At 40.7% G+C, this 27,998-nt stretch overlaps 1 protein-coding gene across 7 annotated transcripts; it reads right to left on the bottom strand.

Annotated features, from left to right (window-relative positions):
* Positions 1-315: 315 nt before the first annotated feature.
* Positions 316-27,909, bottom strand: GEMIN8 (gem nuclear organelle associated protein 8). Of its 7 annotated transcripts, none has more exons than XM_080375714.1 (6): positions 27,737-27,909; positions 26,851-26,898; positions 23,132-23,168; positions 21,757-21,844; positions 19,949-20,381; positions 316-2,316 (listed from the first exon to the last, which is right to left on the bottom strand). In XM_080375714.1, the coding sequence occupies exons 4-6, from the start codon at positions 21,829-21,831 to the stop codon at positions 2,066-2,068; spliced, it is 759 nt and encodes a 252-aa protein (XP_080231840.1). In that variant the 5' UTR covers positions 21,832-21,844; positions 23,132-23,168; positions 26,851-26,898; positions 27,737-27,909; the 3' UTR covers positions 316-2,065. The 7 variants fall into 7 exon arrangements, with proteins under 7 accessions (XP_080231840.1, XP_080231845.1, XP_080231841.1 ...); XM_080375719.1 differs by having other exon boundaries at positions 21,757-21,797; positions 27,737-27,881; XM_080375715.1 differs by lacking the exon at positions 27,737-27,909 and adding an exon at positions 27,244-27,632.
* Between the last annotated feature and the right edge of the window lie 89 nt (positions 27,910-27,998).

The following is a 27,998-nucleotide window of genomic DNA, read 5'->3' as shown; positions in this document are numbered from 1 at the left end:
TCACAGAGGAGATACCATCACCACACTGGAAACATTGCAAGTACAGAGAGATCTATCCACACTAATCTGGGAAAGGGTCTTCCCCCAGTGGATGCAACAGCCCTCGGATTCATTTGGTACTATACCATGTGTGTGTGGTATCGACTGGCATTCCTGTGAAAGTCCTGTCAGCACTGTGCTTCTCTGTGTTAAAATTGTCCTTGCTCTAAGTTCCATCTTCCTTAAACAATACAGCAGCTAAAAGAAAGCTTTAGCATCTGAGAACTGGAGTGCTGAAGTACAGAAGTTCATTTGAAAAAAAATACAAATAAATGATAAGGTATTACGAAGATAATTTATTTGGTCAACAAAAGGAAACCCAAACAAAACACTGAATTTCTGACAAAACCCACCAAAACCAAGAAGGAAGACAAATGCAGGACTGTTTGTAACTCTTTTCCCCTCTCCTGTCTTATGTAAAGTTCTTCAGATTAAATCAGACCAGTAAAGTCATGGAGACTGGGGGGTTTAACTCCATCTTGTCACATCTAAAGTGAAGAAGGTAGAACAAAAATGAAAATGCTGCTTTGAAAGAACATAGTAACTACTAGTAAAACCAGAGATATTCCAAACCGCACCGCAGATTTGCTTTGGTGCAGCTGGGTGCTGCAGAGGGCACAGCAACGGCTGGTGTATATTATAAACTACACATGCCACCGAAATACACCAGACAAAGTAGGTGTGAACTGAAGTTCGAAATCTAGTCGTGACTTTCCTGTGTTGCCAGAAAGGTACATGTTTGTTTGTCACAATTAAAACAGCATAATATTCCTTTGCCCTGGCATGGAAATGCTGCTTAATACAAACTACAGGCCTTCAGCACACAATGATACATAAGCAGCAGTGCTTCACAGAGAGTTCTTGGAAGCGTTCAGTGTACCATTTTCTAAGGAGTCACCGGTACTGAGAGTCCAATCCTGCCTCTCTTACTTAGACCACTTGTGTGCCTCACTCCACCTGGTCAGCTACTAGCGAGGCAAGCACAACAGACCAAAAGTAAAGCGTGACAGAAGTGGAGCCAAACAGCCTGTGCAGACGGAGGAGTACACACAGAGGCGCATCTAACTTGCTTGCATCTAAGCTTTGTGCATGTGATATGCAGGTGGGCATTGGAATGCTGCACCTAAAATAAACGTAGCCATGTTTGTTTATAAACACCTCCATATACAGCACACAGATGTTCCCTTTGTCTATCAAACACATCTTTTTTAAAAGTTTCAAACCAATTAGATGCTTTTTATTAGAATGGCAAAAATCACTGTAGGCACTAGATCCAAGAGTGCTTTGGCCTCTTAAGTTTCTCTTCCACTAAACAGATCTCGAACAGTCAGGGCCACATCAGGATTTTCCCCCCAATTCCCTCCACCCCCTTCATGAACACATTTTTCTATGTAATGATGCTTTAGAGTTGAACTCCTGCCAGACAAGTATCCGTCAAGAATAAAAGCTTCCTGCTTTATTATAAACGTTTGAAAAAAATTCAAATGACTGAGCTACAGTAATCTGATATGTTGTGTCTTGGCCACTGGGCTCCTGGTTCTCAAAAAAAATCCAAGATTAGCAAACGTAACACTTTAAGCTAGCTGTGTTAAACACGATCCAAATGCTACCACGTTAAATAAGACTAAAAAATGGGACCACTCAATTTCCTAAATCGGAAGAGCAATTCATAGAGTATTTTTCACATCACTAAGTCTTTCTAGTTCACTGAATATAGACATGATTATATTTCTTGCAGGCATGGTCGAGGCAGGCAGGTATCAAATGAGTGAAACTATGACTTTAGACATGTTTGATATTACTGTCCCCCCTATTACTACTTGACAACTGTACGTACATATACTGGACTGTGATCATCGCTGACAGTGTAAAAGGAACACAGGGCAAAGAAACATGCTACTCTTGTCAGCCTCTGTCCCAAAGCCCAGCCAAAACCAAAATCTGCAGTTTGTTCCTTCAGCAGCACAACCTGACCGACGCATCCACTCCTACAGCTCCGTGCCAGGTCAGAGCACAGTCCAGGTACTTAGAGTTTAAGGGGTATAATGGGCCAGTATTTGGGCTGCTTTTTGTCACAGCTTCTATCAAAGATAAGTTGCATGGCTGCCTCCATTGCCTGGATTTTGGCAGCTTCGGCACCATACAGTTTCTTCATTTCTGCCACTCGCCTCTCCCCAGGCCTTTCTGCAGGTGGCTGCGCAGAACGCCCTGTCCTTTTGTGAAGGTCTTGATCCGCGTCCACGTACTCATGCTCAGCTTCCAGCTGCTGCTGTCTCCCTAGACAAATAAACCACAAGACATGTAAATTACAGAGCGATCAACCAATCTCATCTTATTTTAACTTTTTTAATACCACATATGCAAATTTGTGCTGGGTCTAGAGAACAGAGATCCACACAGTCTAGGGTACAGCCAGCTTCTGCAACTTACAAAACAAATTGTGTGTTATTTATCCTGCTGTGCTCATTATGCATAATGACAAATTCCTACTAAATAGCATGATAAAGCCAGGCTGGAAGAAGTGGGAAGAAAGAAGATCCTGGAATTGAACTCTGAAAGCGTACAAAACTCTCTGTATTAGTAATAACAAGTAAAAACCAGCATTGTTTCATTTCTCCCCAACATACACATGCCCTGAAAAGAAAAAAAAAAAAACACCATCAAAACCAGAACAACTTCCATCACCACCAAAAACCACAAAAAACCAAACCAAACCAAACCACCAAAAAAAAAAAAAAGCATTGTTTCCAAAGTAATGACTTAGCAGCTGAGACAAGGAAAGAATGCACAGGACAATGCAACTTCAGCTGAACCATAGCCAAGAGAAAATGTAATCAGTTACTACTCTATGAAAATGAACAAATTGGTCTGTCATGTAAGTGTCTGCCATGAAGTGCATCCAATGAAACACAGATGTAAGCACTGTGTTTAGATAAAACTACCCAACCTCATCCATTTCTCGAGACTTGCAAAGTTCAAAACTGTCAGCCTTACTGCTATTGCTTTGAAGACAAACAAAACCAGCACCCAACATAAATCCCTGCATCATGTCTTTTAAAGAGGATCCAAAACAGTTCAGAGATGTGAAACATTTGGACCAATCTGTCATCAAAAATCCTCTTTGGTAAGTCCAGTCAAAAAGCAAGAGCCTGATTTTGTGTACCCAAACTTGCCTCCAGATCCTGAGCGCTGCTCTGATGGAACAAATGCAGTTAAAACAGCAAAGTGCTATACAAAACTCCCCTCTGACGGGGACATTTCTACCAGAGGAAGAAAATCACCTGGCAGTTGAACTCCTTTGCCTATCAATAACAAATGACTGTTCTCAAAACTGCATTAGAGGAATAGTTCACTACTAATGACAGCATTTTTTTTTTTAAACATCAAAAGGGACAGAGTGTCCACAGTTCATACACACAGGACATGCCTCTCAGAGTTTGGTGCTATGTACCTCTTCCCTCCTTCCCATAAGACAGGGATTTAGCTTCCACAAAACACATGACATCTGCAAACCCTAACCCAAAGTTAAGTATTCTGACATATCTGTGTCAAACATCTGCAGTTTATTTTTACACTGGAAAGTACTGTACAGAGCAGCCAACTGACTGCCTGTCAGACTTCCTAAATGAATTATCCCTGTACTTCATTCATAGAAAAGAGATATTTTACACAGTATAACCAGAAACCTCAATTTTGGCATCTGTTTGTCTGACAGGGACACAGAAAGCCTCTGTTCTGTCATTTCCAACACCATCCACAGTTTTGTGTTGGTGGCTGAAGGGCAGGAGAGCTTGGGAGGTCATTAGTGATGTAGTCCAGAGAGCCATTTCTGTGATTTTGCTTTAAGGGCACACCCCTGAAGTGGGCTGCACTGCCAGAATTCACAAAGAAACATACATTAGAGTCCATATGTATTTTTGGAAGAGTCACATTTATTTGGTGTCAGGCCATTTTAACCAGAAGGTCTGAATTAAAATTGCCTACAGAGGACCCAGTGCTATGAGGACAGGCTATAGCACCCAGGCTGTCACTTGCATCCCACCGAAACAAACTTCCTGGGACACCAGACCATCCACAACTAGGCAACATGCTTTTAAGTATGAACTTGATGCAAATTACACTGAATAGTGTTATCCAGAAAACAAAAATCTATCTGGAAAACCAGTGTTTCCCATTGTAGGTTACACAGCAAAACTCTGGCAGGGCATGAACTGAACCTGTATTTGTTGACTCTCTTGGGCCACAAAGACAATTCCTTGTACTTCTGTATTGCCCATGGAAATTTTTTATTCATTAGTCCCATAGCTGCATACTAGAGACAGCTGCTTCTTCGCTTGCTTGCTGTAGAATGCTCTCTGATAGCTCGTTGCACACACTAACACTTAAGAAAAATTAACATCTCTAGAGATAGATAATGAATCGTTCTGTTTGGAAATTAAACGGGTCTCTAGCAGAAGCTTTATGACGGATGAGTGGATTAGAGTTTAGTATGCATCAATCTCCATTTTGTAGCACAGAGTAGCTCATAAACCTGGAGGATACTAATGTTAACAATCAAAATAATAATACCAATTTAAATACCATTCTCAGAATTACCTAATGAATGTCTGGAGTCTATGTTCTACTTTACACTAATCAGATGTACTGCCCTTAACTCTCTAACCTGACTTTTACTGTTCCATAGCTACTGGTTAAAAATTTTCCGGAGTGACTATTGGAGTCTGACACATACATCAGGTCTATAGAGTCCAAGCAGAGGCTGGGGGCAGAAATCTGCTACAGGGACCCACAGTTTTTTGCACCAAAGGCTGGATTTGAACATAGAACATGTCAGCTGTTACTGGCGATACCGCTGTATCTGTGTGGAATATGTTGCTGTTTCAAATCAGTTATTTGCAGAGAGATACTACCATGACAAACTCCACTGTCAGTGACCGCACTCTTTGCTGTCACAGGCAATCAAAGAAAGAGAAGCCATGGAAGAATGGGTATGTAAACTACTGCGTTTCCAAAAGCAGCATTTCCAGCCAAATACAGATGAAAAATAGATGAAAGCAGAGAAAGTTTTGTCCTGTTGAGATGCACATTAGGTTTTCTCTGGTGGGGGCAAGGGCTGGGAAGTAGAACTGCTCAACTTTCCAGCAGTCTGAGTTCTCTCCACTACCTCAAAATTTACTTTAAAAACAATACAAAGCAATGCAACTTGAGCTAAATGTGCAACTACATCTTCCTCAAAAAGATGACAAGCATCTGACAATGGAAAAAATAAACCAACAAAATTATAAAATGTCTATAGCCCTAAAGTTATAGAGGCAACCAGAATTTCTCTGAACCAAGCACCAAATGTTCATCCATGAATTAGGTAGCAAGGTTTATCAAAACACTAATTCTCAGTCTGCAGCAATGAAGTCCCCAGCTCATTCTCAAATCAGTTTCACACTCCAAATTCGTAAGTCCTTGTGCTGCCAAGTTATAAATGTGAAACAAATAACTTTTACACAGTTTTAAGTAGTTCCTCCCTCCACTTCACACAGACTGAAATAAATGTGCTTTCTTTTACAGCACTCAGTTTCAACTACTGGCAAGCTTCCCGCAATCATGGAGCGGAATTTTGCAAATATTCACAAGACAGGCAAGCAGCTGCAGTGGTGTGTGGTTCCTGCACAAAGAAAAAGCATTGTGCACATTTTCCTAATTGGTCAGTTCCATTTGTTCCCAAAGATGCTCTTCCTCTCTTAAAGCTGTTTTCAGAATTAACTTATTCCTACCACATGCAGTTCTGCTGGGAAGTCGTTATCTGGCCAAAAGCAGTTGAGACATCTTTTCCCAAACACATTAAACAGCCTTTTTTCTCCAAATTTAAGGAATACTGAGATTTCTACCTAACTCATACTGCATTCTGGGATGCCATCAGTGATTCCAGGCCTTCTGAAAGAAAGTTTCGGGTTGTTGCCTGCACACCCACACCCACCAACTTTTCCCACCTTTTACGGATGACTTTTAATCTGGAGTATACTAGCTGAAAAGAAAAGTGAACAAATACAGACAACTACCCCCATCCTCAGGGAGTGCCAAACCCAGTAACCAGTACCTTAGCTGTTCACTGCTTTTGGGGTTTCATATGCACACAAACGCCCTGTTACATACTTTCAGCAAAACTATGACCTAAGCTCTTCAAGACATAAGCTATTTTCCCTGTAGGTCCTTAGAAACTCAAGATGTCTTGTTTCTCTTACTTTATAAAAAGGAAAATGTCATATACTTTCTGCAAACTTGATCCACTTTGCTCTTTTTTCTTTGTAAGATCCTTTGAGAAGCTTAAGCAGCAATAAAAAAAAAAATTGCTCTCTGGAATTCATCCTCTTCTTATTAAAAGGGAAAAAACCCAACACCAAAACAAAGAAAAAAACCCCTTCAAAACCAAACCCCAAATAAACTCCCTTATTTGGAGAGAATTCTCCACGGAGAGACTTTTCAACGTTAAAAGAAGGTAAAAGTAGGAAGTGTAATTATCTATGTTGAATTTTTGATAAAAGATTCATATCCAGCATTGTGTGGTTTCTTATACTATTTTTAGCTCTTAATATTTGTACATTCAACCCTCAGCTCACCGTAGCCAGTGATCATATGCAATCTGACAATGTTTCATATACAGCAGCCTTCTCCACAGTTCTCTAGGCGCACACACTGCAGTCTGCCACGTTCTGCCTCACACAATGGTCGTTATGGCAAGAGACCAAGGGCTTGCTCCTTGTAAGTGTCAAATGGCCTTCACCGACTTTCAGTTTCTTGCTTAGTTAGCACATTATTCCACAAGGATATACTGCACTTTCCCCAGCCTTGGTCTATTTTTTCTTTTCCATGATTTCAGACTGACCTATACCCCTGTTCACATATTTGTCTGCTTATTTCAAATGATGAATGATTTTCCGTTACTGCTGCATGTGCACTTTCTGAGCTTGCTCATCTTGCCTTAAATGCTACCTGAGCCGATCTTGAGCAGCCCACACTGAGTTAAAAACACCACCCATTTCTACTGATTAAAAACTCCTAGTTCTCTCTTTGAATGCCACTTCCCACAAGCCTATCTGCTGTGTTAAATATTCTGCCCACACAAGCTTCTCGATGCAAAATGCCAGCTTCTTCATCTCCTTAGAAAGGCTAAGTACCTTTATCATAAACTTACACATGAGTTTTTCTGAGGTGATAGCATCAGACCGTTTTATTATGCCTGTACTTGCATAAACCAGGCACACCATGGGGAAAACCAAAATCTTTGCCTACAGGAATTCCAACAAAGTAAGGATTTAAACATGAGGATTTGTAAACAGGATATCCACGGAGTTTGATTTCTACAGAGCTCTGGATTTCCAGAGGGGTGACATCTCAAGCATTACTCTTTATCAAGTGCAAAGCTTTGCACGACAAGAGTTCCCATCAATGGGAACCTACGAGATACAAACAATTGTGACTTACCTCCACACCTATAAAGATAAAATATTCTGGGCTGCCGAAAACAGCATAGTCTCACTTGCTGGATGATTACTTTGGAACACTAAGCAACTTAAAAAAATTGTGGAAACATACTGAAAGAAGAGAGTGACTATTTTATAGCAGAATAAACAGCCTCATTCTACCTGTAAACTGGCTTGGAGAAAACAGACCTTAAACTTTTTAAATTTAAAACTTTGTGCTTGCAAAAAAAGGTAACAGAAGGACTACAGATGACACAATAAAACTTTCCCCTTCCCATCTTTAACATCGGTCTGATCTTCAAAGACGTGGAGACAGCTAAGCCCTATCTTACTATGCCAGCAGTCTAACCTATGCAGAAAAATCAAATTCTGTAGCTGGCTTAAAAACACTGAGTAGGAATAAAGGCGGATTTTGGGGGAAGCAATTGTCTGCAATGATAAGCTCTCAGCAACCAGAGTCACAACCACCATGAAAGAGAACTACCAAAAATGCTGAAGGTATTAAAACCCCAAGTATCTACGTTGACAAGTTTTCCATCTGCTAGTTGAGGAATGAATGAGTTAAAAGTAATTGAATATTTCACCACATATATCTACAAGCAATGCAATATTCTCAAGAAAAAATAAAATGTTCTGTTACAGGCTTTGAAGTAAGAGCAGATGTGATTCCTTGGCAAGCTTGTGGCAGTCTGAAACCATGGTTCCACGGACATTATTCTTTCCTCTGCTACAAAATCAGCTTACAGTTTTCTGCTCCCCTCCTTCTCCCTGAGCTGCATGCTCCAGCTCCTAGGCCCCTCAAGGATGCTGCTACAATTGTCTAAGGGGTCACACAATGAATCATAAACAACAACAACAACAAAAAACCCAATTGAAAAACCAAGACCAGCAAGTTGTATTTGATACTGGTACAGTTCGGTGCCTCGGCACCACACATGCTGAACCAAAGGGGCAGAACCGGAGCAGGAGTGAATGGCTAGGAAGAAAAATTGTTTAACTCAGCTCTGGCGCTGAGACATGTTCATTGAAGCACAACTGAAAACCTATTGGTAAAAGCAGGAAATAGTCCAAGGCAAGAGAGTGTGCTCCCTAAGACAGACACAGTTGCAACAGGCTGTCTAAGCAGACAGCAAACAGATTTTGCAAATCTAAATTACTCAGTTTGTTATCTTGTCTTTCAATATAACACAGATTTTCTACATTTTGAAGAAGATAGCTCTGTAGAAACAGCACAAAATTACTTACCGAGATAGCAAGGAGAGAGAAACTACCTTTGAAATCAAAATGCATAGAAGGCAAGGAAGTAAGGTTGGAATGAAGGTGTTCCAGGTTTGCTACTAGGTGGTATATATCCCTCTCAAGTTAAATTAATCACGTCTCACAGTAAGGAATCTGTAAAATGAATCTAGTACTTTCCTACCTGACAGTTCTAAAGAATTAATTATCTCAATTTTTTTTGAAATTTGTAGTTAAGTAACTGGCAGAAAGTTAGAAGTTAGCTGGATAATGAAGCCTATTTCTGTTTTGGAAACAGGAGAAAAAAACAAGAAGGGTTGTCGTGTGGTCTCCAAAACAAGTTGCCAGAGATTCTAGATGGAAACAATACAAGCCTTCATGTCCATGTTTACACTAGCAGTGGGCCACTGGTTACTGTCCAGGTAAACAACAAATCACCTTTTTTAAATTTTCTTCTATCATCTTCCACAATGCAACCCTTAAAAAGGGATATTCTTACCCTAACCAGAAAATTAACTGAAACAATCAAATCCCGTAAACATGAAGCGACCAGCTAGCCCAGTGGTACCTCAAGTGAATGCCTGCTCTAGAGATCTGAATGCTCTAAATCTAATTTGTAATAAGGTAAGTGTACATCTAGGATGCAAAATGCAGAGGCGAGCCCCCAGTGTAACCAGGGGTCTGTATCACACCAGAGACAGTGTCCAGACCGCACACTTGTGCCACCTGACAGAATTACACAGCCAGGGAGTTGCTGACCGATCACTGCTTAGAAATTAGTACAGGATCAGGCACTGACAGCTGCCTCTATAAGGATCAAGTCTACAGCAGAAAGATTAAATACAGACCAGCTGACTCTGCACTCCCATCCCCCAAAACAACTCCAATCTGTCGCTGATGGCAACAATGCTGATGCCAGACAAAGACACCAGTGCTAGAGTAAACAGAAGGATTACTTCAGTCTATATACGACTGTATCCATATACGCATACATTTATGGAACAGTCAGAGGAGACTGAACAAGGAAATGTTCAATTTTAAAAGTGCTTTTTTAAAAACAAGCCAGAACAGGGGAGTTTCACAATCATTTTTTAAATGTGTCCTGAACAGAAATTAAGCACATGCACTTGGAAGAAAGTGTTCCATGATGTACGGAGTGCTAGACAGCTAAATAATACTGAAAGTTTGGTGCTTTTGAGAAAAAAAAAAAAAAAAAAAGTAGCCTGTGTCAGTCTTCTAAATCAAACTTGCACATTCAAATTTTACATTGAAATTTCTTTCTTGCCTCCAGCCACAGACTGCAGTGCTAATTCAAGTTTCGTTTATTGTTTGATATGAGAAAGCAACTCAGTAACATATGTAGGGAAATCTGCTACTTTATCAAAAACATTTGAAAAACAATTTTATTTTGAGAACAACCTGTAATCATGTCTCTGATTTTCTGAAAGGACGCATACTCAGGCTATGAACTGACCTTTCAGTTAACTGGCAGGTCCATAATTTAGTATTACTGCAGACATGGAAAATTAAATAACAATCTCTGATCCACATAAAATCAATTTCAGCATGAAAATATGTATTTTTTTCCATGCTCTTAGTAAACTACAGTGTGCTGCCTAACCAATCAATCTGGCAAGAGGGTCAAACTAAAGGAATTGGCAAAATATATCACAACTTCTGAAAGAAAGGGCAAAGGGGTAGCTTTGGAAACCTAGTTTACCTCTGATCTTCTAATTGCTCATTTCAGCATTCTAGTAAATTAAATGAAATATACTTAAATACATGAGGATAATTGCTATGCCCAGTATTAAAAACACAACAAAAAAACATTGGGAAAACATGCCAGAGAAAACCTGCAGATGTGTGTCTATTGTACCTTCTGCAAAAGGCAAATGTTTGACCCCAGAATTAATTCCAGAGTCAGATGCTGGAGCAGAAGTCTGAGCACTGCCTCCTTTCAAAAAGGGAGCTGGCAACCTGCCCTTCAGAAAGTTGAGTTATACTTCTTGGCAAGTGGGAGCTCCATGTCTCCACTCTGTTGCTTCAACGGGACAAATTCACAGATGAAGTGTTTAATTGACTTGATGAAGAGGGGGCTTTACATGAAGAGTCATAGGACTAAAAGCTCATCTAGCCCATCAGCCTGTTCATGACAGAGGTCAGTAACTAATGCCAAGGGAAGAAAACAAAACCAGGGAATGCAAATAACTACATATCACCAGCTTTACCTACTGAGAAATGTAGAAATCAAAAAATGCAGATAGTTCTTCCTGCACTCCTCCAAAGTCAGCCAGATGCTCTGCCATCTACCACCTCAACACCTCCTCCATCTTGTCACACATGATGCAGTCTCCATAGTCTGGACTCTTCTACAATTTTTTAAGCCTCCTTCCCACCATACCAGTGGCCAAAAATCCCAAAGCAATGACAACTGATGAATTTTAAAGCACCTTCCAACTCTTCTGCTCAGCAACCACATCAGAAACTGGAGACCTCCTAGAAACAGAGGTGCTCTGCAAGGCCTGAGCACAGTGAGAAAACAACAGTATTGGCTTGTTAGCGTTTGAACCACCATATTAAAACCGAGGCCTATTTGGAGACCTACATTCCTTGGCAAAGTTTCTCCAATTTCTGTGAGTACAGAGCTGACTTTTAGAGCAACAACCACCACTTAAGCAACTACAAATGAAATTAAACTCTGGAGAGTCTTATGCAGCTAAATGAACAATGACAATCAACAGGATAACCCCCATGTTATTCATTTCAGTACAAACCTGGTTTCAGTACAAATACCCATTTAAGATTCATTCTTCATTTTACATTGCCTCCATGATTTCAGTGTACTGCACAGCAGAGTTCTGACAACTCAGACATATGTACTTGAAAGTATCTGAGGGAAGTTCTGATAACTGGATAAACAGGTGTGGGTACTTTGGAGGCCAATTGTAACACTGATGAACAGCTGGATCAATCTGTACTGAGTACTTCCTACGGTGGCAGCACAACTTTTTCTTGGTGTGTTGTTGTATCAACCTTCTCTACATTCCTGAGAGACAGGGAAGTGCTATCACAGGAGAAAGGTAGAAGTGCTAGAGCAGGAGGTGCTTTAGATCCCTTGGGAACGGGCTTCACAGCAGATCATGTGGCACAAGGTGTCACAGCTACTCAACCCAGCCACTGGAAATAAAACAATGTTCCCTTTAAACCTTGGGGTTTAAAATGCATCATCCTTTGGGTATAAATTACTAGTCGTCTTCTTCCTGGAAGGCATGGTTGGAAGAGAGAGATTATTAATTTGGGTATCTGTTTCTAAATTCCACCTATGTTGAAAGCTTTTGTGGATCTAGTCCCAAATGATACATCCAAGGTCATGATGGAAATCTGTAAAGGCCACCCAAGTCTGCAATGGGTAGCCTAACAGCCTCTGTCTAACTCTCACTTGATTTTGAGCGTGTGAGGAAAGGAGTTTCAAAAAGACCCAGGCAGATGGAAGTCTTCAAACTCTCAGTTTCTGCCTCCACAGCACCCACATTTGCCTAATGATGATGGACATGAATTCCATCTGGATGCTTCTGATAAAACTGAGGCACAGTGAAAGATGTTGAAAAGCAAATGGTGCCTCTACATTTTGGGCATTAGCAACACCCTGTTAAAATTAGCAGGGATAAATGATGTGCCTCCAAGCAAATCTGAACAAGAGGTTTACTTTGTAACAGAGACGTAAAACGTGTAACAGTTGAGACACTTTGCTGCCATGTTCCATTGTAGATTCTGAGCATATTTTTTAGATAAGAGCACAGAAAGCATACCATTACATCCATTTCCACCTTGGTCTTTGACATCTGCTTTTCCAATTACTCCAGTTCTTTACACCCTGAAATGTTACAAATTCCTCCTACAACAGTTCCCCCAGGCAGATAGAAAAAAGGCTGTTAGAAAACAGATCATAGCCCATACTGTCGCTATCCACTTACAAGGTCAAGAGTATTGCACTAAAGGAAGATTTAACTTTAATAAAACAAGAATTGGGATTTATCAGCACAAAACTCAGACAAAGCTCTCTCCTAAGTAAAATCATTTAGAGATCCAGAAATGCTACATGTGGTACCTAGATGGAACCAGTAATTGATGAATTTTAGGGGAAACGGAAAAGTGCATAAACTGTGAACACAGACTGCCCAAATCAAGCGATTAGCACAGAGCAGCTTTTATGTCACTTTTCCCTAGAGCTGTGTCTGTCAGCATGATCTCACCTGCTCTTTTCTACAGCAGCTGCAGCTGCTTTCACAGGCTCCCCTGCAGGGACAAAGAATGAAAAGATGGCTAGAGGAGCCACTCAGAGCAGCTGCAGATGCTAACAGCATAACCAAGCAGGCAGACCTGCCTTCAAAAAATTGCCAGCACCAGTTTCGAGTGTAAGCAGCATCTGCGTCTTCCCACACCAAACTGTTCCCATATGAAGTAATCTTCCATAACAGCATTCTGAAAGCTGTTTTTGCTCTTACAACAAGACTGGGGAAGGATTCCTTGTTCCACATGTGGCCTCCCAGCCCTGAGGTCTGCCTGGTGGTTCTTTGCCAAAGCCTTGCAGAGCCCAGGTACGTCACAGAAATGCTCTCAATCCTTGGAAACCACACAGACACAAACCAGGCACTGACTTTGTACCTGTCCAACCTAGAACTGAATTACCACATGGATTTTCTTTGTAAAGAGAAAGTTCCAATAGCTAATCCATCACAGCAAGCTACTGACCTGTTTCCACAGGATCCTTTTGAGACCAGCAACTATCAAGAAACAGCTATCAAAAGAAGATCTAGCACACGGATGGTGAGGGACAGGGCAGCTGAGAGAGACAATCATTGTCTCTGTCTTGCACATCTTATCCTCATATCCTCAAGACAAGTCTAGTCAGAATGAATTTAACTAAAGCACTGATTTACTAAGAGCAGCAACAATACACATTACTAGACTTCTCTGACTCATGAATAACTCAGGGATAGTAGCTGTCTGGGAGAAAGGGTAGCTGAAACCCTGTATTTGTCCAGCAAGGATGATGTTGATAGGATGTGTTTTGGTCCCAAGGATGACATCTAACATAACTGTTAAACAAAAGGTCTGGAATGAACAATTCTTTGCAGAACATATTGTTCATTCTTCTACCACTTGAGGCTTTTGCTCACTTCCTGTTAAAGTACTCAAAATCCCTTATAAATATGAATAAATAGAACCTCTCAACAAGCCATGTGTATATTATCTCAGATGTAACAACAGGAACACTTCAGACAAAGGGTGACAATTTCAAACGCAGGTTTCCAAAGTTTAATACATATTTTCGCATTAAGACAGCACCCTTTATTTCCATCAAATGTAAGAGGAAATAGGTGTTTGACATCTTGACATTCCTCTTAAAGCAATGTCTACACTACAGTTACACTGAACCACATGAGCCTCTTTCCCATGCTCTGAGCTATAAACCTGCTCTAACTCAAATAACAGTACTCCACAGCATGATGAGGAAGAACTGAGCCCAGCAGAGCCACTGGCAGACCGGGAAGTGGCATTCCAGGACCCAGCTCCACCCAGCTGTCCAGGCTGCATGCATGGTGTGTCTCAACATTCTAAGACACCACCTAGGAGCTGAAACCTGGGCCATCCCTTAGCAGCAAAAAAATAAGCCTGGCTTTGCACTTGCATACTTTCCAGGGTTGCTAACACTGTTAGTCTCAGCCCCAGGCACATAACAAAGACTTGACATATAATTTCCAGTTCTATATGCTAACCCTCATACAACACTCCTGAGCATGCAGCAGAGGATATCCATTTCTGACTGCATCTAGTCCCGTGATACAGGAAGTCACTATTTTCTCAGCAGCACCTCAAGTTTTGCAGTGCCTCTCTTCCATTAATTCCTGTACAGCAGCGTGTCCATTTGTTGCAAAATCTGTTGGATTGATATGAAAGGCATAGAACCATATAGCAAAGCTATACATTCCTCTAAGCTCAAATCTGTCTCCAGCATGAGATCCAAGGCCATTTTCAACTATCACATATTCTAGGAATGGCTGTGTTCCCAAATTGATACTCTTAGTATAAAGATAACCTTGTCTCTTATGAAATGGATATAAACCTGTGCCCAACTGTTGCTCTCCAAACACAATTCAGAACCCCTGTTTTTGCAGGTACGTATTAGTTTCCAGTATTAAAGCAGTGAAAATTGCAAGTTTTCCTTGTTTCTCTAGCAAGGAGGCATTTTCTTAGCTCTTGGCTTCCAGTACGAAATAACACAGCCTCTACATTGGACACAGTGTGCGCCCTTGAGAAGATTCTGCTGCTACACGATAAAATCATCAAGAGCAGATATGTGGTACAAAGGAAGAGCCTTTCACATTTCTCCTTTAGTTCACAAAAAAACATGCTTCAAAAGCATCTCCCAAGCACCCACACATACTGCAGAGAGCACTCTAATTTCAAAAGCATTTCTCAGAAGCTTCAGCAATTCAACTTCTAAAGATAGTGGTAAAAGTTCATGTGACAAGCAAGGCTCACAAAGCTAAGGAAGTTGAGCAGAGGTAAGTTCATCATCCACACTGCTTTGGCAGTTTAGGGTAGGGAAGAAGATACAAAAAAAATGCTTGTGACCGAGAGAAAGAATCTGAACTACAGTCTGAGGAAGACAGACAGACAGACAGAAGAACAGGGAGAAGCATTTACCAAAAGTGAGAGAAAGAAAGAAAACATGGTGGCAAAAAAACTGCATGAAAGTCTCTTTTCCAAAGAAGCACATAGGAGGCCTTAAATAAAAAAAAAAAGCTTCATGGATCTGGTGCTATTTAAACAAGTTTCAAAAAACGGAAAATTCCATTACTTTCTCTTCATGGAAGAGGCAGTGGCAACTGTCATCTTTCAGAGAAAAAGAGACTCGAGGGAAAAAAACTCTACAAACTGTAGATTTAAAACAAACATCTTCATTTGCCATCTTCTTTCAATTCTTTTTTAAAGGTTTTCCATCTGGCATGAAAGTTTTGAGACAACATTATTTTTGGAAAAACTGGAGGGTATGTGGGCAATACAAATAGAGGCTTTACTGGAAAAAAACCCCCTAGTTATAGCATTAACAATTGACAGACTATTATCCTTCAGTAATGAACTGACATGATGGTACTTTGCTTTTCTTTGTTTTTAAATAAAGGACACTGTCTCATTGCCTGTTTACTACAGAATGGTTCTTAATGTACTCACAATGCTGTCTTCACTCAATTACAGTGGTAATTTTCTCTTATATGTAAAAAGGGAACAAAGAAAAACTACTTTAAGGAAAAACTACATGTTTCAGAGGCTAAATTTAACAGTGTAATAAATATATGCAATCAGACAATTTACAGAATTGTTAGGGTTGTGAATCTTCATTTCTTGGTTTTTGTCCTTTTAATTCTTGCAAACATAAAAAGGCAACTTAATGTATTCTGTCCTTTACCTCTAGGGTGCTTGGGGAATTCAGCATACTACCTAGCTCTGACAGGTATGGCAACCCAGTAAAAAACCTCATACTTTCCAACAGCCAAAGGGAAGACTTTGCAATGCAACTAAAAACTTCCCCAAGAAGCACAGTATATTAGGATCACCAGTTACATGAAGAACCAGAGTAACATACTAGCTTCACAAAAAAAAAAAAAAACACTAAAAAATAGAATCACTAGATAATTATGATTGCAATTGAAGAAACAACCGAAGAGCAAAGAAATTAAAACTGTAAGGTATTTTAGTCAAATGCACTGCATATATAGAATATGAGATAAGTTTGTAGTACATTAATATGTCTGAGTTCATAAAGCCTCAGGTAAACTCTGCTCACTATTACTTTGGGGTACTCCAGGAACACATAACTTGACTGCAACACAACGTGACTAGAAAAACTGGTAGAATTTGGCAAGAATTCAAAGACAAAAAAAAAGATTGTTTTAAAAGAGGCTAGTTGTGAACAACTGTATCACTGCTGAAGTGTTAAATCATGTAGCAAGGCTCAGAGCTGCCAGTTTCAAAAGCTTTACTGTCCAAGTCAGCCAATCACTGTAAATGCCCACTGTGAAAACAAAACCAAAAAAAAGTGCGACAGAAGTTAGGAATCTGCTTGTTCTTCAAGTTTGTACCGAAAAAAAGACATAAACCTAATGTTTTCTTCTTTGTCTAGTCCAACATGATGGCTTCCTTGTCTCTGACACTTTTCTTTTTGCAATTAATACTTGTATGTCATGTCCAGACACAAAGGCCCTTCCCACCTACACCTTCAGGCCTATTTAAGTCTTCCACAGCTGAAGTTCGCAACATGTTATACTTTGATGTCTGTGACCACATTTACCTCCAGCAGACTCTATAGCAGGCATTAGAAGTAAAGAGCTGAACATCAGCTAGGATTTTCCTTCCTAGCCCATTTGATTATCCTTCTACATGTCGATGAGACATGGATCATGTGTGAGAACCAGCTGCTCCCTTACTTGGTAAATGAAGACTCTCAATATGCACATCCAAAATAGCTGCATAGTATTTCCTAAATTTGCAGGGCTTAAAAAACCCACCAGACCAATGGAAGTCATCCTTCGCAAAGGTAAGTCAGACCTCCATCCTCTGTACTAGTATTCCCATCCTTACGTGCCAAATTCCCCTTCCTATCTTATGTCTCACTTCTGTAAGTTGCCAGTAAGCATGTATCAAACTCTTGCATAGTAATCATTTTAAAAAAAGCAACAAGCCAGGTGTCTTCCCCCAATTGCATATCAAGAAGCAGGGGTCGATGGCTGTGAACTCTACCTGGAGCCCCTTATTTATGCCAAAGAAAGAAGACACGCGACATAGCCTCCTCCTTAATGTTCCCTAACAGCTGGTTTATATTGCAATTGACCATGAAGGTTACTATTGGTATTCTGCTTTGACATACCCAAATATTCAGTTTATAGAGAAAATTTAGTACTCTTACCTCAACGTTATAAATGTCTCTTCCAGACATGGATGATACTTAAAATTTCAGGCATTACTGAGCACATTAGTGCCAAAATTCCTCTACAAATCTGCTCCTATGTGGGGGCGGGGAGGCTGGCAGGGGGAATGGACACACAACATACATACAGTGTGGGATTAAAAGGAAGAGGCATCAGAGAGTAAACATTTCAGCAACGGTGGGCTTCATTAGTAGTATCTCCATCTTCTGGAGCATCAATACAGAATGACAATCATTATTCAGCACAGGATGGAAGATATAACATGATAGCATCATTATGGATCATGGCTTAATGAATCTCTCAATTTCATTTTGTTCAGAAACAGCATCCAGGAAAATTAATACCACTACCTCCTAAAGTAGAGTGGTACTGCCTTCAACACCGTCTCCATACCAGCTCATTTCCACACCATGAGGGAAGCTATATTGTTTCTCCTGAGAAGCTTTAACAGAAATAAAGATTTATTCTATTTTCTTTTTCCTCTACCCACCATGCAAGAAAAAAAATATTTCTGAACAAGATCATACTGTATTTTTAATTACTCAAAAAATCAGCATTTAGATGCTATCACCCGAGAATTCTGTGGCACTTTTGAATTTCAATAAATCAAGTACTTGTTTAGTTTTTCATGTGTTGAGGAATTACAGACTATTATTATTACTATCCTCAATTTATAGGGAAACTACTAAAGAAACTGAGGCATGCAGCAGCTAAAGACCAGATTCCGCTCAATTTGCTTGAAGATCTGAAATAGTGCTGCTGAAGTGAATGGACTTACACAGAAGTAGGCTAGTACATGGCACACAGCAGAAAAGTACCACTGTGGTGGAAGGAACAGAAGTAAAATCTGTATTGTGAGTCACAAACCTCTTCCCAATTCACCTGCTCATCATAAAGAATCAAATCATATTTTTAGCAAGAGCAGCCAGTGAGGGGTCAGGAAGAGATTAAATAGCTATACCAAGGTCATACAGGACATACGCAACAGAGAACATCTCTGAGCCCAGATATCTCAATTTCCAGGATACCACTTTAACCACTTGCATGCCTTTGAACACCACTAAACATAAAGGCAAAATAAATCCAAAGAAAATGTACTGCATTTCCAGAAGTAGCAGAGCATCTTCAAGTATCCCATACCTCATCAAAGGAATGTTTCACACGCTGATTCTGCAGAAGCACGATGAGAAAGAGATGCGTGTCAGGCACTACCACTGAGCTCCTTAACTCACTTTCCTCTGCTAACTAGATCAACTGTGCATCATACTGGTGGGAAGTGTGAAGTTCAGCTGAGGTGTTTAGCTCACTGGATACCTGCTGATTACAAAACTTAAAATAACACAAATTTTATCCCTCCCACCCAGTATCATTGTCTTTATTATGCATTTGTAAAACATCTCCCTCTTTCAGAGAAAGCTCTATTAAACATTCATTATGGGTATTTCCTATTGGAGTCATGTGGAAAAAGTTACTTTCATCATACTGCTTCCTTAAAACAGATAATAAATTTGCCTGCAACATTTACATATGCAGTAAAGTGTCAATAAAAGTACAGCATAATCTTCTATTTCTTTTAAGGATTTCACAGAAACAAATATGACCAATACCTCTGAGGATCAAGGCCTGAGAAAAATCTGAAGTCTTTGGTTTATATTCCCTGCTTACGGATTTGGGTGCAGATCAAGATGCAAAACAAAGAGAAACCTGTGGTATAGTACAGAATGAAGAGTACCCTAGGGATGCAGGGGGAGAAGAAAAAGGTCATGAAATTTTACGGTTGGGTTAGCCAAAGAATAACAAACAAAATGACTTCTCTATGTAATAAAATACATTGAGGCTTAATCTAGGGTTCAGTGATGTAGTAAAGCACTTCCTCTGGGTTCCCCCCTCAGACATATATTAGATTTAACTATAAAAATTATGGAGTTTTTCTTTCAGACTAGTACTGTCTTCCGGACAACGTGTTATTCTCCTCTTTGCAGTCATAATTTTTTCTCTTACCAAAAAAACTTCATTTTCGAAGACTTATTTCTAATGAATGGGACTTAAGTGCACCCATCAGTTTTGCCTACTTCATTGTTTGGCTTGCTCACTTGCACTGCATATTTCTGTGAATTCTCATAAAACCTGTAAACGATGAAGCCATCCATCACTCAATGTTATGGCCACTAAGTACCAGAAAACATAGAACAAGCATGGACTTACGAAGTTCTTCCCGGTGCCTCTCTGTCTGTGCAAAGAATTGGCGAAGCTCCTCCGTGATTTCCATGTTGCTCAAGTCATATTCTATCTCCCCTTCAGACTCAGAGTCTTCTTCCATTTCAGAGTCCCTGTCAGCATCCTCCCTCCCTTGGTGGGCATCTGTGTACTGCTGAGCTCCCTTATGGTACGGAGCTCTGCCACGTGGGCTATTGCTGGAAGAACAGTTTTGGGTATGTGGGAGATCATTCCCATCCCAATCTGAGTAGCGGCTACTTGGAGAGGCTGCAGAAGGATGCCACGGTAGGTGATAAAAGGACTCCATGGCTTTCCTGTAGGCTTTCTGGTGTCTACGCAACCAGCGCATGGCTAGATCATAGTGCTTCCAGTATCTTGCATACACTTGCTGAGAATACCATGGGTCAGCGCCTTCCTGTTGCTAAAACATGGGGAGAGGGAAAGAACATAAGCCCCCTCCCCCCAACCCAGGGTGGGGGGAAAGAGAGAGAAAAGAAATGGTAATTGAGGGGAGAAACACTGTAAATGCAAGCATAAAGTCTGCCTTCTAATCATTAAGTCATCCTCTTCCTATGATAGACCATATAGATCTGAAGGAGGACAAGTATTAACGCAGTGCAAGTGCGCTACACTTCATTACTCTTACAGGATGTTGTTTTTTCATCAACACAACTACCAGTGAAGAATCAGCAATAGAGAAGCTGCAGTATCCAGAAGGTATTTTCAAAGTGTTTGTGCTACTACAGCAGGAATCGGTTCTTTTTAGGGGATAAGCTATGTGGATATATTCCACAATTCCTCAGCCACTCATGTGAGTTACAAGAACTGAATCATTCCAAGGTGTATGTATTACAACCTACACCTGATTTCCAAATCCGCAGACAGAAAACACAAGAGATTAAAATTCCTCCATATTAAACAAAGGCATTCATTTTATCCAGTAACATATTTCCTCCATCTGCCTGCCAAAGTAAGTTTCTCAGTAAAGGTCAAATGGCAGTTCAGCCAAATTCATATATCCATCATCGCCTCAATTTAGCCAAGTGCAAGCTGCCAGTAAATCTCCCTTTTGTACTCATCACCAACCAACATACGACAAGTGGTAATAAAGTACCACTGATAAAGTACATGGAAAAAAAGCTCTACAGAATGAAACATACCGTAACACACCTTCTCCTGTCTTCCAGCTAATTTTAGTTTTCTTGAAAAAACAGTTTCATGCTGTTCAAATTTCACCAGCAACTACAAAGCCCCACAGTCCCTCTAGCCTTAAGCCTCCTTTCTACAGGCCATTTCATCTCCCTCCTTGTCCTACTCTCAAAAAGAGGAGATAATAGATCTTAAACGAAGACCATAAAGTAAACTAGAGCCTACAACAAGTAAAATAAATAGCAAATGTTTTTTTCTTTCCCCCACATATTCATTTCCATAGAAAAATCTTGTATCTGGGCCAAAATGGAATCTGTACTTTAAATTGGAAGAATTTTAATTAAGTCATGTTTTGGCAAACGCTCAGAACTATGGCAAGATTAGCTAAGGTTTTCAGAGATGAATGTGACATTTACAGTCCTTTGTGTTGTGTTTTTTGTTTGTTTGGTTTTTTTTAGAAGGGCATACAAGACAAAAATCTTTCTTCAAGTGTGTTTTCTTGATCTGCCCTAGCACCATTCTGTAGCCTTAAAACAATGATTCTCTGGATAAAAAATATCCCAAAACAAAACAGAAGAAAGAAAGCCTAAGAAATAGTTTCCATTTAATGCTAACAATATCAAGAGCGGTTAATTTCATTTACTTACATTTGTTTTCACTTTCTGGTTCTCAGGCAATAACGCAAAAGCTAGAGAGTTTGGAATAGTAATTGTGACTCTCATGTTTCCTGTCTTCCTGCAAAATTGAGCCCATTATCCCATAAGACATCTATAAAAGTTATCTCTTTTTAAGGTCATTGGTAAGCGCTCTCAGAAACAAAACACCTCCAAGCTAACAGACTCCATAAAAAAACCCCACCACAACAAACTTGTATTCCTTAAGATACTTCTGAACAAAAATGGCACCCTATTTGTGAAGGGCTGTGGGGTTCAGCTATGTGATTTTAAAGTCTAGACAGATTATCTTTCCTGAAAAGTAGCAATTCATGGAGGTGAAACTTCATTACGATTCTCCTCTTGGTCTAACATTGTGCTGCTACATGACCATACATTTCAGAATATTTATTCTTGAGATGAGTGGGTGCAAGAAAAGCATCTGCCTTCCATATGGAATTTCTTCATTCTTTATTATCCAACCACCTAAAAGCTAGGATGAGCAATGTTTTATTTACTGTTCTTGCTTAGCTTAAGAATGTCACGCTGACTCCTCATCCTTCAGCCGTTGGACGAGAATGTCCTGTCGTCAAATCTGATACATTCACAGGCTACTTTTAGAACATTTTGTCTATTTTTTCCACTGCTTAAAAACACAGTTTTGAAACACCATGGACAAAAGCAGGTATCTCCTACATTCTGTGTACTTCCAAAGACGACAACATATTCTTTTAAAGCTCAAAAATTATCTCTAGTTCTTCTAAAAGGCTTCTAAAAAGGGCCTTGACGACTTTACTGAAAGCTCTGGAATCCAGCTGGCTGATTTGTCTAGCTGACTAACTCCAGTTGTTAATTTAGGGGAAAGGAAGACAAAAAGCCAGTTCATGTAGACAGAACTGTGATGCTGGTGCCTGTCCAACTACTTTTTGTGGCTTTTTTGTTGAAAGTGACCCTTGAAAACCCCTTTTACATTTGAATTTTAAAAATACATCTGTTAAGAAATTACAGAAGTGTTTTACATTGGGGTGGAAAAGGGAAAGGAACTCTTTAAAGTCTAACTTAGCTCTATGTCTGTGCTTTTTCAGCTGTGGAATAAATGGAAATGAGAGATTTCCTCAAGGAAACAAAAGCTATAAATCTAAGGCAAACGACCAGAGTTCTCTGTTATTTTCCTGTTATGTCTCTGCAGTCTTCCTAGGAGCAGACAAATCACTCACTGTTGTAATATGAATTCTATTTTCAAAGCAGTTTAGCTACTTTCCCATCTAATTTTTAAGTCTGCACTGAAAGTTGAATGAAAGTGTTTATATGCATTTTGTATATAAAATGTGACTAAGTTACCACGTAAGAACCCATAAAGACTGCTTACCATCTTTTGTGGAGTTTGTTCTAGTGATCAAGGTGAACTAGAAAAGAAAACAGTAGCTTTTTAATTCATAAAAATACACTTACTAAGATTGTTACAAGCACTGAATATATTTTTGCTAAACTTGAGTACTATGGCCTACAGCTATTAAATATTCCTTCTCTGTTGTGGCTAGCTGAAGTCTCTTATTTATATAGCTTTTGATTAGCATCAGTAAAAATCCCATTTGTTAAAATTCCCCACTACAATAAGGTTAAAAGGGACCCTTCTATACAACACAGCCTAAAATGCTGGGACTGAAGACTTTTTTTCTCCATTACCCTTTTCCTTTCTATTTTCTCCCACACTTTATGCTTCTACAACCTTTATTTTCCAAATCAATACCAAATAAAAAGCATAAACTTCAACGAAACACACTGTTCTGACTCTTCAGTGGTGTCTGCACATGGACATCTACAAAAGAATTGCCATAAAATAATTAAACCCATCTTCACTCCATTCAAGCAGTAGTTTCTGTTTAAACCTATCATACACGTATAACTGCATACAATCCCTTCTTTCACCTTATTTCTCTCTTCCTCCCCCAACATCTGATCCTGCCTCCCATAAAAAAATATCACAAGCCAATTCAAGTTGCAATCCCGTTTGTTAAACGTGAGGAAAAGGTTAAAGGAAGGACAACTGGAGCTGGATGGGTGGGAGGAAGAAGGCGGGTAAGAGGGGGCAGAACAAGGTATCTATAACTACCAGGCAGGATTTATAATTGCCATTATTTTCAGTGTGATTTATCAGCATGAATCACTGAGAAATATTCTGAATCCCCTCCCCACCTGGCAATTATTTTGTTACATTAAGACATTAGCTGCTTCATCCACGTATTTCTCCTCATACTCTCACCCTCAACTTGAACTTTATGTTAGGTGAGTGCCAATGCAAGGTACCAGAAACTCAGTACTCACCAGTACACGCAACTACATTGCTACCCCTAAGACATGCTCAAACGCTGTTCCCAGCAACACTGGAATATAGCCAAGACAGCACTTACAACTGTTACAGATTTATACCAGCATAAAACTAGGATTTTTCAAAATGCATACGAATAAAGTACATACTAGTTGTGTTCTGCCTCGTATTTAACAATACCGATTAAACAGCAACTTTTTGCCTCTTAAGCCAAGCTGTATTGCTTGAAAGAATGGGGATGGGCCACTTTCAAAGAAAATGCAAATTATGCAGCTACCACAAAGGCAAATTATTGTCCTTTGCAAAGCCCACAATAAGCTCAAATCCATAAACCCTTGGTCACAACAACGCATCTACAAGAAGCCCTACATAGATGAGCGGTCCCCTTGCAATCAATGAGACGACTCATGCGAGCAAAGGATTGCGGACTCAAGCACTAGGCAACCGAAGTGTGTGAGTTCATTATATTCTCTCCTGTCTGCTTGGAGGAGGAAGAAAACCTAGCACTGAGGTCACTGTAAAACACTGCGGTTACCTGTAACTCTTGAAATCCACAAATAGATAAAAGACTCCTGGGCTATCCCTCTTTGTCCATTTCAAGTATCTCATTTCCTGTGCTAGCCCTCTTCAAAACTTTTATCTCCACTCTCATGATGCACACATACTTTTTTGTCCCTTCCTCATGTACATCTGGATACTGTCAAGAATGGTGTAATGTCTTTTTCTCATACTAAAAAATCTAAGTCCACGGTAGCCAATTCCTTCATTTTACACTACAGAAAAGTATGTGTATTTAATTTTCATGTTCACCCTAATTACTACATGACAAAAAGATGCTTTGAACTAGCCCCAGCACGAGCAGAAATCAGGTTCAGAGCTTAACGTACATACAGTTTTTAAAGCAGTAAGTGATGAAGCCTGATATTTTATTATTAATACACAACATGTACGTATGCTCTCTGAAGGGGAAGGAGGGGAAAAACCCTGGCAAAACTATCCAACTGTATTAGTTTGCCAAACATGAAAAATCTGTTTTGCCAAACACAGAAATATTCATTACTTTCACAAATTATTTATGAAACATTAGACAAATACAAAGCAAAGCACAACAATGCTGCAAGCTGGGACACTAAATTAAAGAATGAGTTTGTTTTATTTTCAGCTGATTTACTCTTCCAAAAGAAACTACATTAAATATAAAACATGGAAAGAACCAGAAAATACATGTGATAACTCTACTTCTATAATTAACACTTTAAAAAATAAAATCTGGAAGCAAATAAACATATGAAACTCACCAGCAACTGTGGAATTTAAAATGAGGAAGAGATTTGTTTGCCTATTCTGCCCATTAATGACAGAGAAGTTATTTTTTTATAACTTATTACTTCCTTTTGTCAGTTTTAAAATATTTCCCCACTGATAATTAGATATGGATGTACTCCCTTTCATCAAAACACGCCTGTGTCTGTACCAACGTGAGGCAAGTAAGCGTCAGTGAAAACAAATAAATCAGATCGAAGCAACGACTGCACCTAATTCCACTAGAGTCAAAAGAAGTTGAGACAATGTCTGTCATACTGTCAAACGCAACGACAAAATATTGTTATTTATGACTCGGTAATACAACCCATGCTGCGGAGGCTACGCCCCCTAGCGGTGCGCTGGGGACGGCGCGGGCACACGGCCCCCGAACGGGCGGCGGCTGGTACGGCTCTGAGCGACCGACCCACGCGGGACCGAGGAGGGGCTGGCTTCATTCACAACACCGACCAGCACATGATTAATTAACCTGTTGCATGATATTACGGTAAAAATACAAGATGTTATGAAAGGAAGATGAAGCTTCAATAAATTCAGCAAATTTCAACTAAAGACATTCATATAAAGCTCTCCCGAAAGAGGAAACTGTTTAAATGGGAAATGCCCAAACCAACAGACAGTCGACCATGTCCTTTGCCCACTGCTTTTGGCTCTGCTACTTTAGCCTGCGAGAAGCGCCTTCTTCAGTCAGGCCAGAGACGTCCCTAACTTAGTATCCAGTTTCTGGCAATGGGCAGTAAGAAACAGTAAAACATAACACTGTTGTACACATACAAGAATTATTTTTCATAGTGCCTTTCCCCTGATTTCAGCAAGTGGCAGTTCAGATACTTTTTTCAGCTCCAAACTGCTTTTGGCATTTTAAGCCAGAACACATAATTTCTCTGAACCCATGAACACTGTGTTTCCATGACATCCCATGGCAGCAAGTTTCACAATTTAAGGTGTTAAACATCAGTTTGTGCTGTGTATTTTGAACTCACCCTACTACACACTTCAAAAAAATATTTGAAGAGTTCAGTAAGAAAAGCATGACATGTAACAACATCAATAGTGTTTATCTTCCCACAAACAGCAATTTTATACTCCTAATGCTTACTCTTGGTGTAGAATTACCACCAGAACAGGGAAATGTCTGAAAAGTGTTTTGACACTCTGTGCTTCAGATTAATACTGTGCATTGTTGGTGTGTGATGTTAACTTTAATACCAAAGCGCCCTATTTACAGTCACGCAGAAGTATAAGCCTGTGATTGCTGAGACAGTTGGCAGTGCAAGTTTTTTGCTTAAAAAGAAGAAAGGGTAAAAATTCCCAACACTATACACTGCATTCTTGTTTGTGAACAGCTATAAATACAAAACCTGTCTGGCACTTAGGATACAGTTATGACCGTCGGTCATCCCAACAGGAGAGTCAGTTGAGCTATGGAGACCTACCTATCACTAGTCTTCACAGCAATGTTCTTACACCGGTAGCAGTAATTCCTGCAAATGGAAGGGAAACAGATCACACGTAAGACAAAATCATTGCAGAGACAATCCACATTTAATCACAAGACCTAAAAATTCAAAGCATGCAGATCAAACTTCAGTGTATATATTATGGCTCTTTTGACCTGGCCTGAGCCTGAGCCAGCGTAATCCTCTGCTGCTCCCAAAATGAGGGGCGGTCTTCTCAGAGTGCCAGCACAGAAACCCAAAAGCTATGTGAGCCAAAAATCAGAGGTCAAAACGAAATGCTAAAAGCTGTACAATTACTAGTTTGTTTGTTTCACATACGGCTTGTCAGTTTAGTCATAAAAGAGGAAGAGCATGAAACTTCTATACCACTGTTTTTGAAGGCAAAATTAATTTTCTGGTCTCACAGATGCCATGCCCTGACTCTGGTCAGTGGCTTCAAGGATCACAAAGCCGATGAGCAGCTTTCGCCTCCGCCAAGTAGGGCAAACAATTAAATCCAGCAGCTGGCAGGAAAACCAGCCCTCACGCACGGCTGGCCCCGGCCCCACACCCCAGCGCCGGGAGGATCCCTCTCGCCCGAGCTCCCGCAGCCCCGCCTGGGGCCGGAGGCCGACATTTCGCGGAGCACAAGCAGAGCCCCGAGCCCGCCGAGCCGATCTGCGCCACCAAGGCCGCCCGCCCGCCCCGCCGGGCGCCCAGGCTCCGAAAGCGAAACTCCCTCCCGAGCTGTTCGCTCTTCCGCTCACGCCACCGCCCGCCCCGGCTGCCCCTCCCTCAGCCGCCCCGGCTGCTCCTCTCCCTCAGCCGCCCCGCCGCGGCCCAGCGAGGCGGGAGCACAGGGGTCCGCCAGCCCCGCACCCACCCGGGCAGCCTGTGGCTCCAGCGGGCACGGGGACCCGAGCGGAGCCGCCGCCGGTGCTTCCTCTTTCCGGCGAGGACGAGCGCGGCGCGGCGCGGCGAGCAGAGCCTCCTACGCCGCTTCCTCCCGCGCCCGGCCCGGTCCCGCGGCGCCATCTTGTGGGGCTGCGGGGAGGCGCCGCGGGGGTCCCCGGCACCGCAGCCGCGTCTCTCGGGGAGGGGCTGCCCCGAGGAGCCACCTGCCCCCCACAGAGACCGTGGTGCGA

This window comes from Falco punctatus, assembly GCF_963210335.1.
Source record: "Falco punctatus genome assembly, chromosome: 2".
Classification (NCBI taxonomy): domain Eukaryota; kingdom Metazoa; phylum Chordata; class Aves; order Falconiformes; family Falconidae; genus Falco; species Falco punctatus.
Note: the sequence above shows the minus strand (reverse complement) of the source record. Positions and strands in the feature narration are given on the sequence as shown.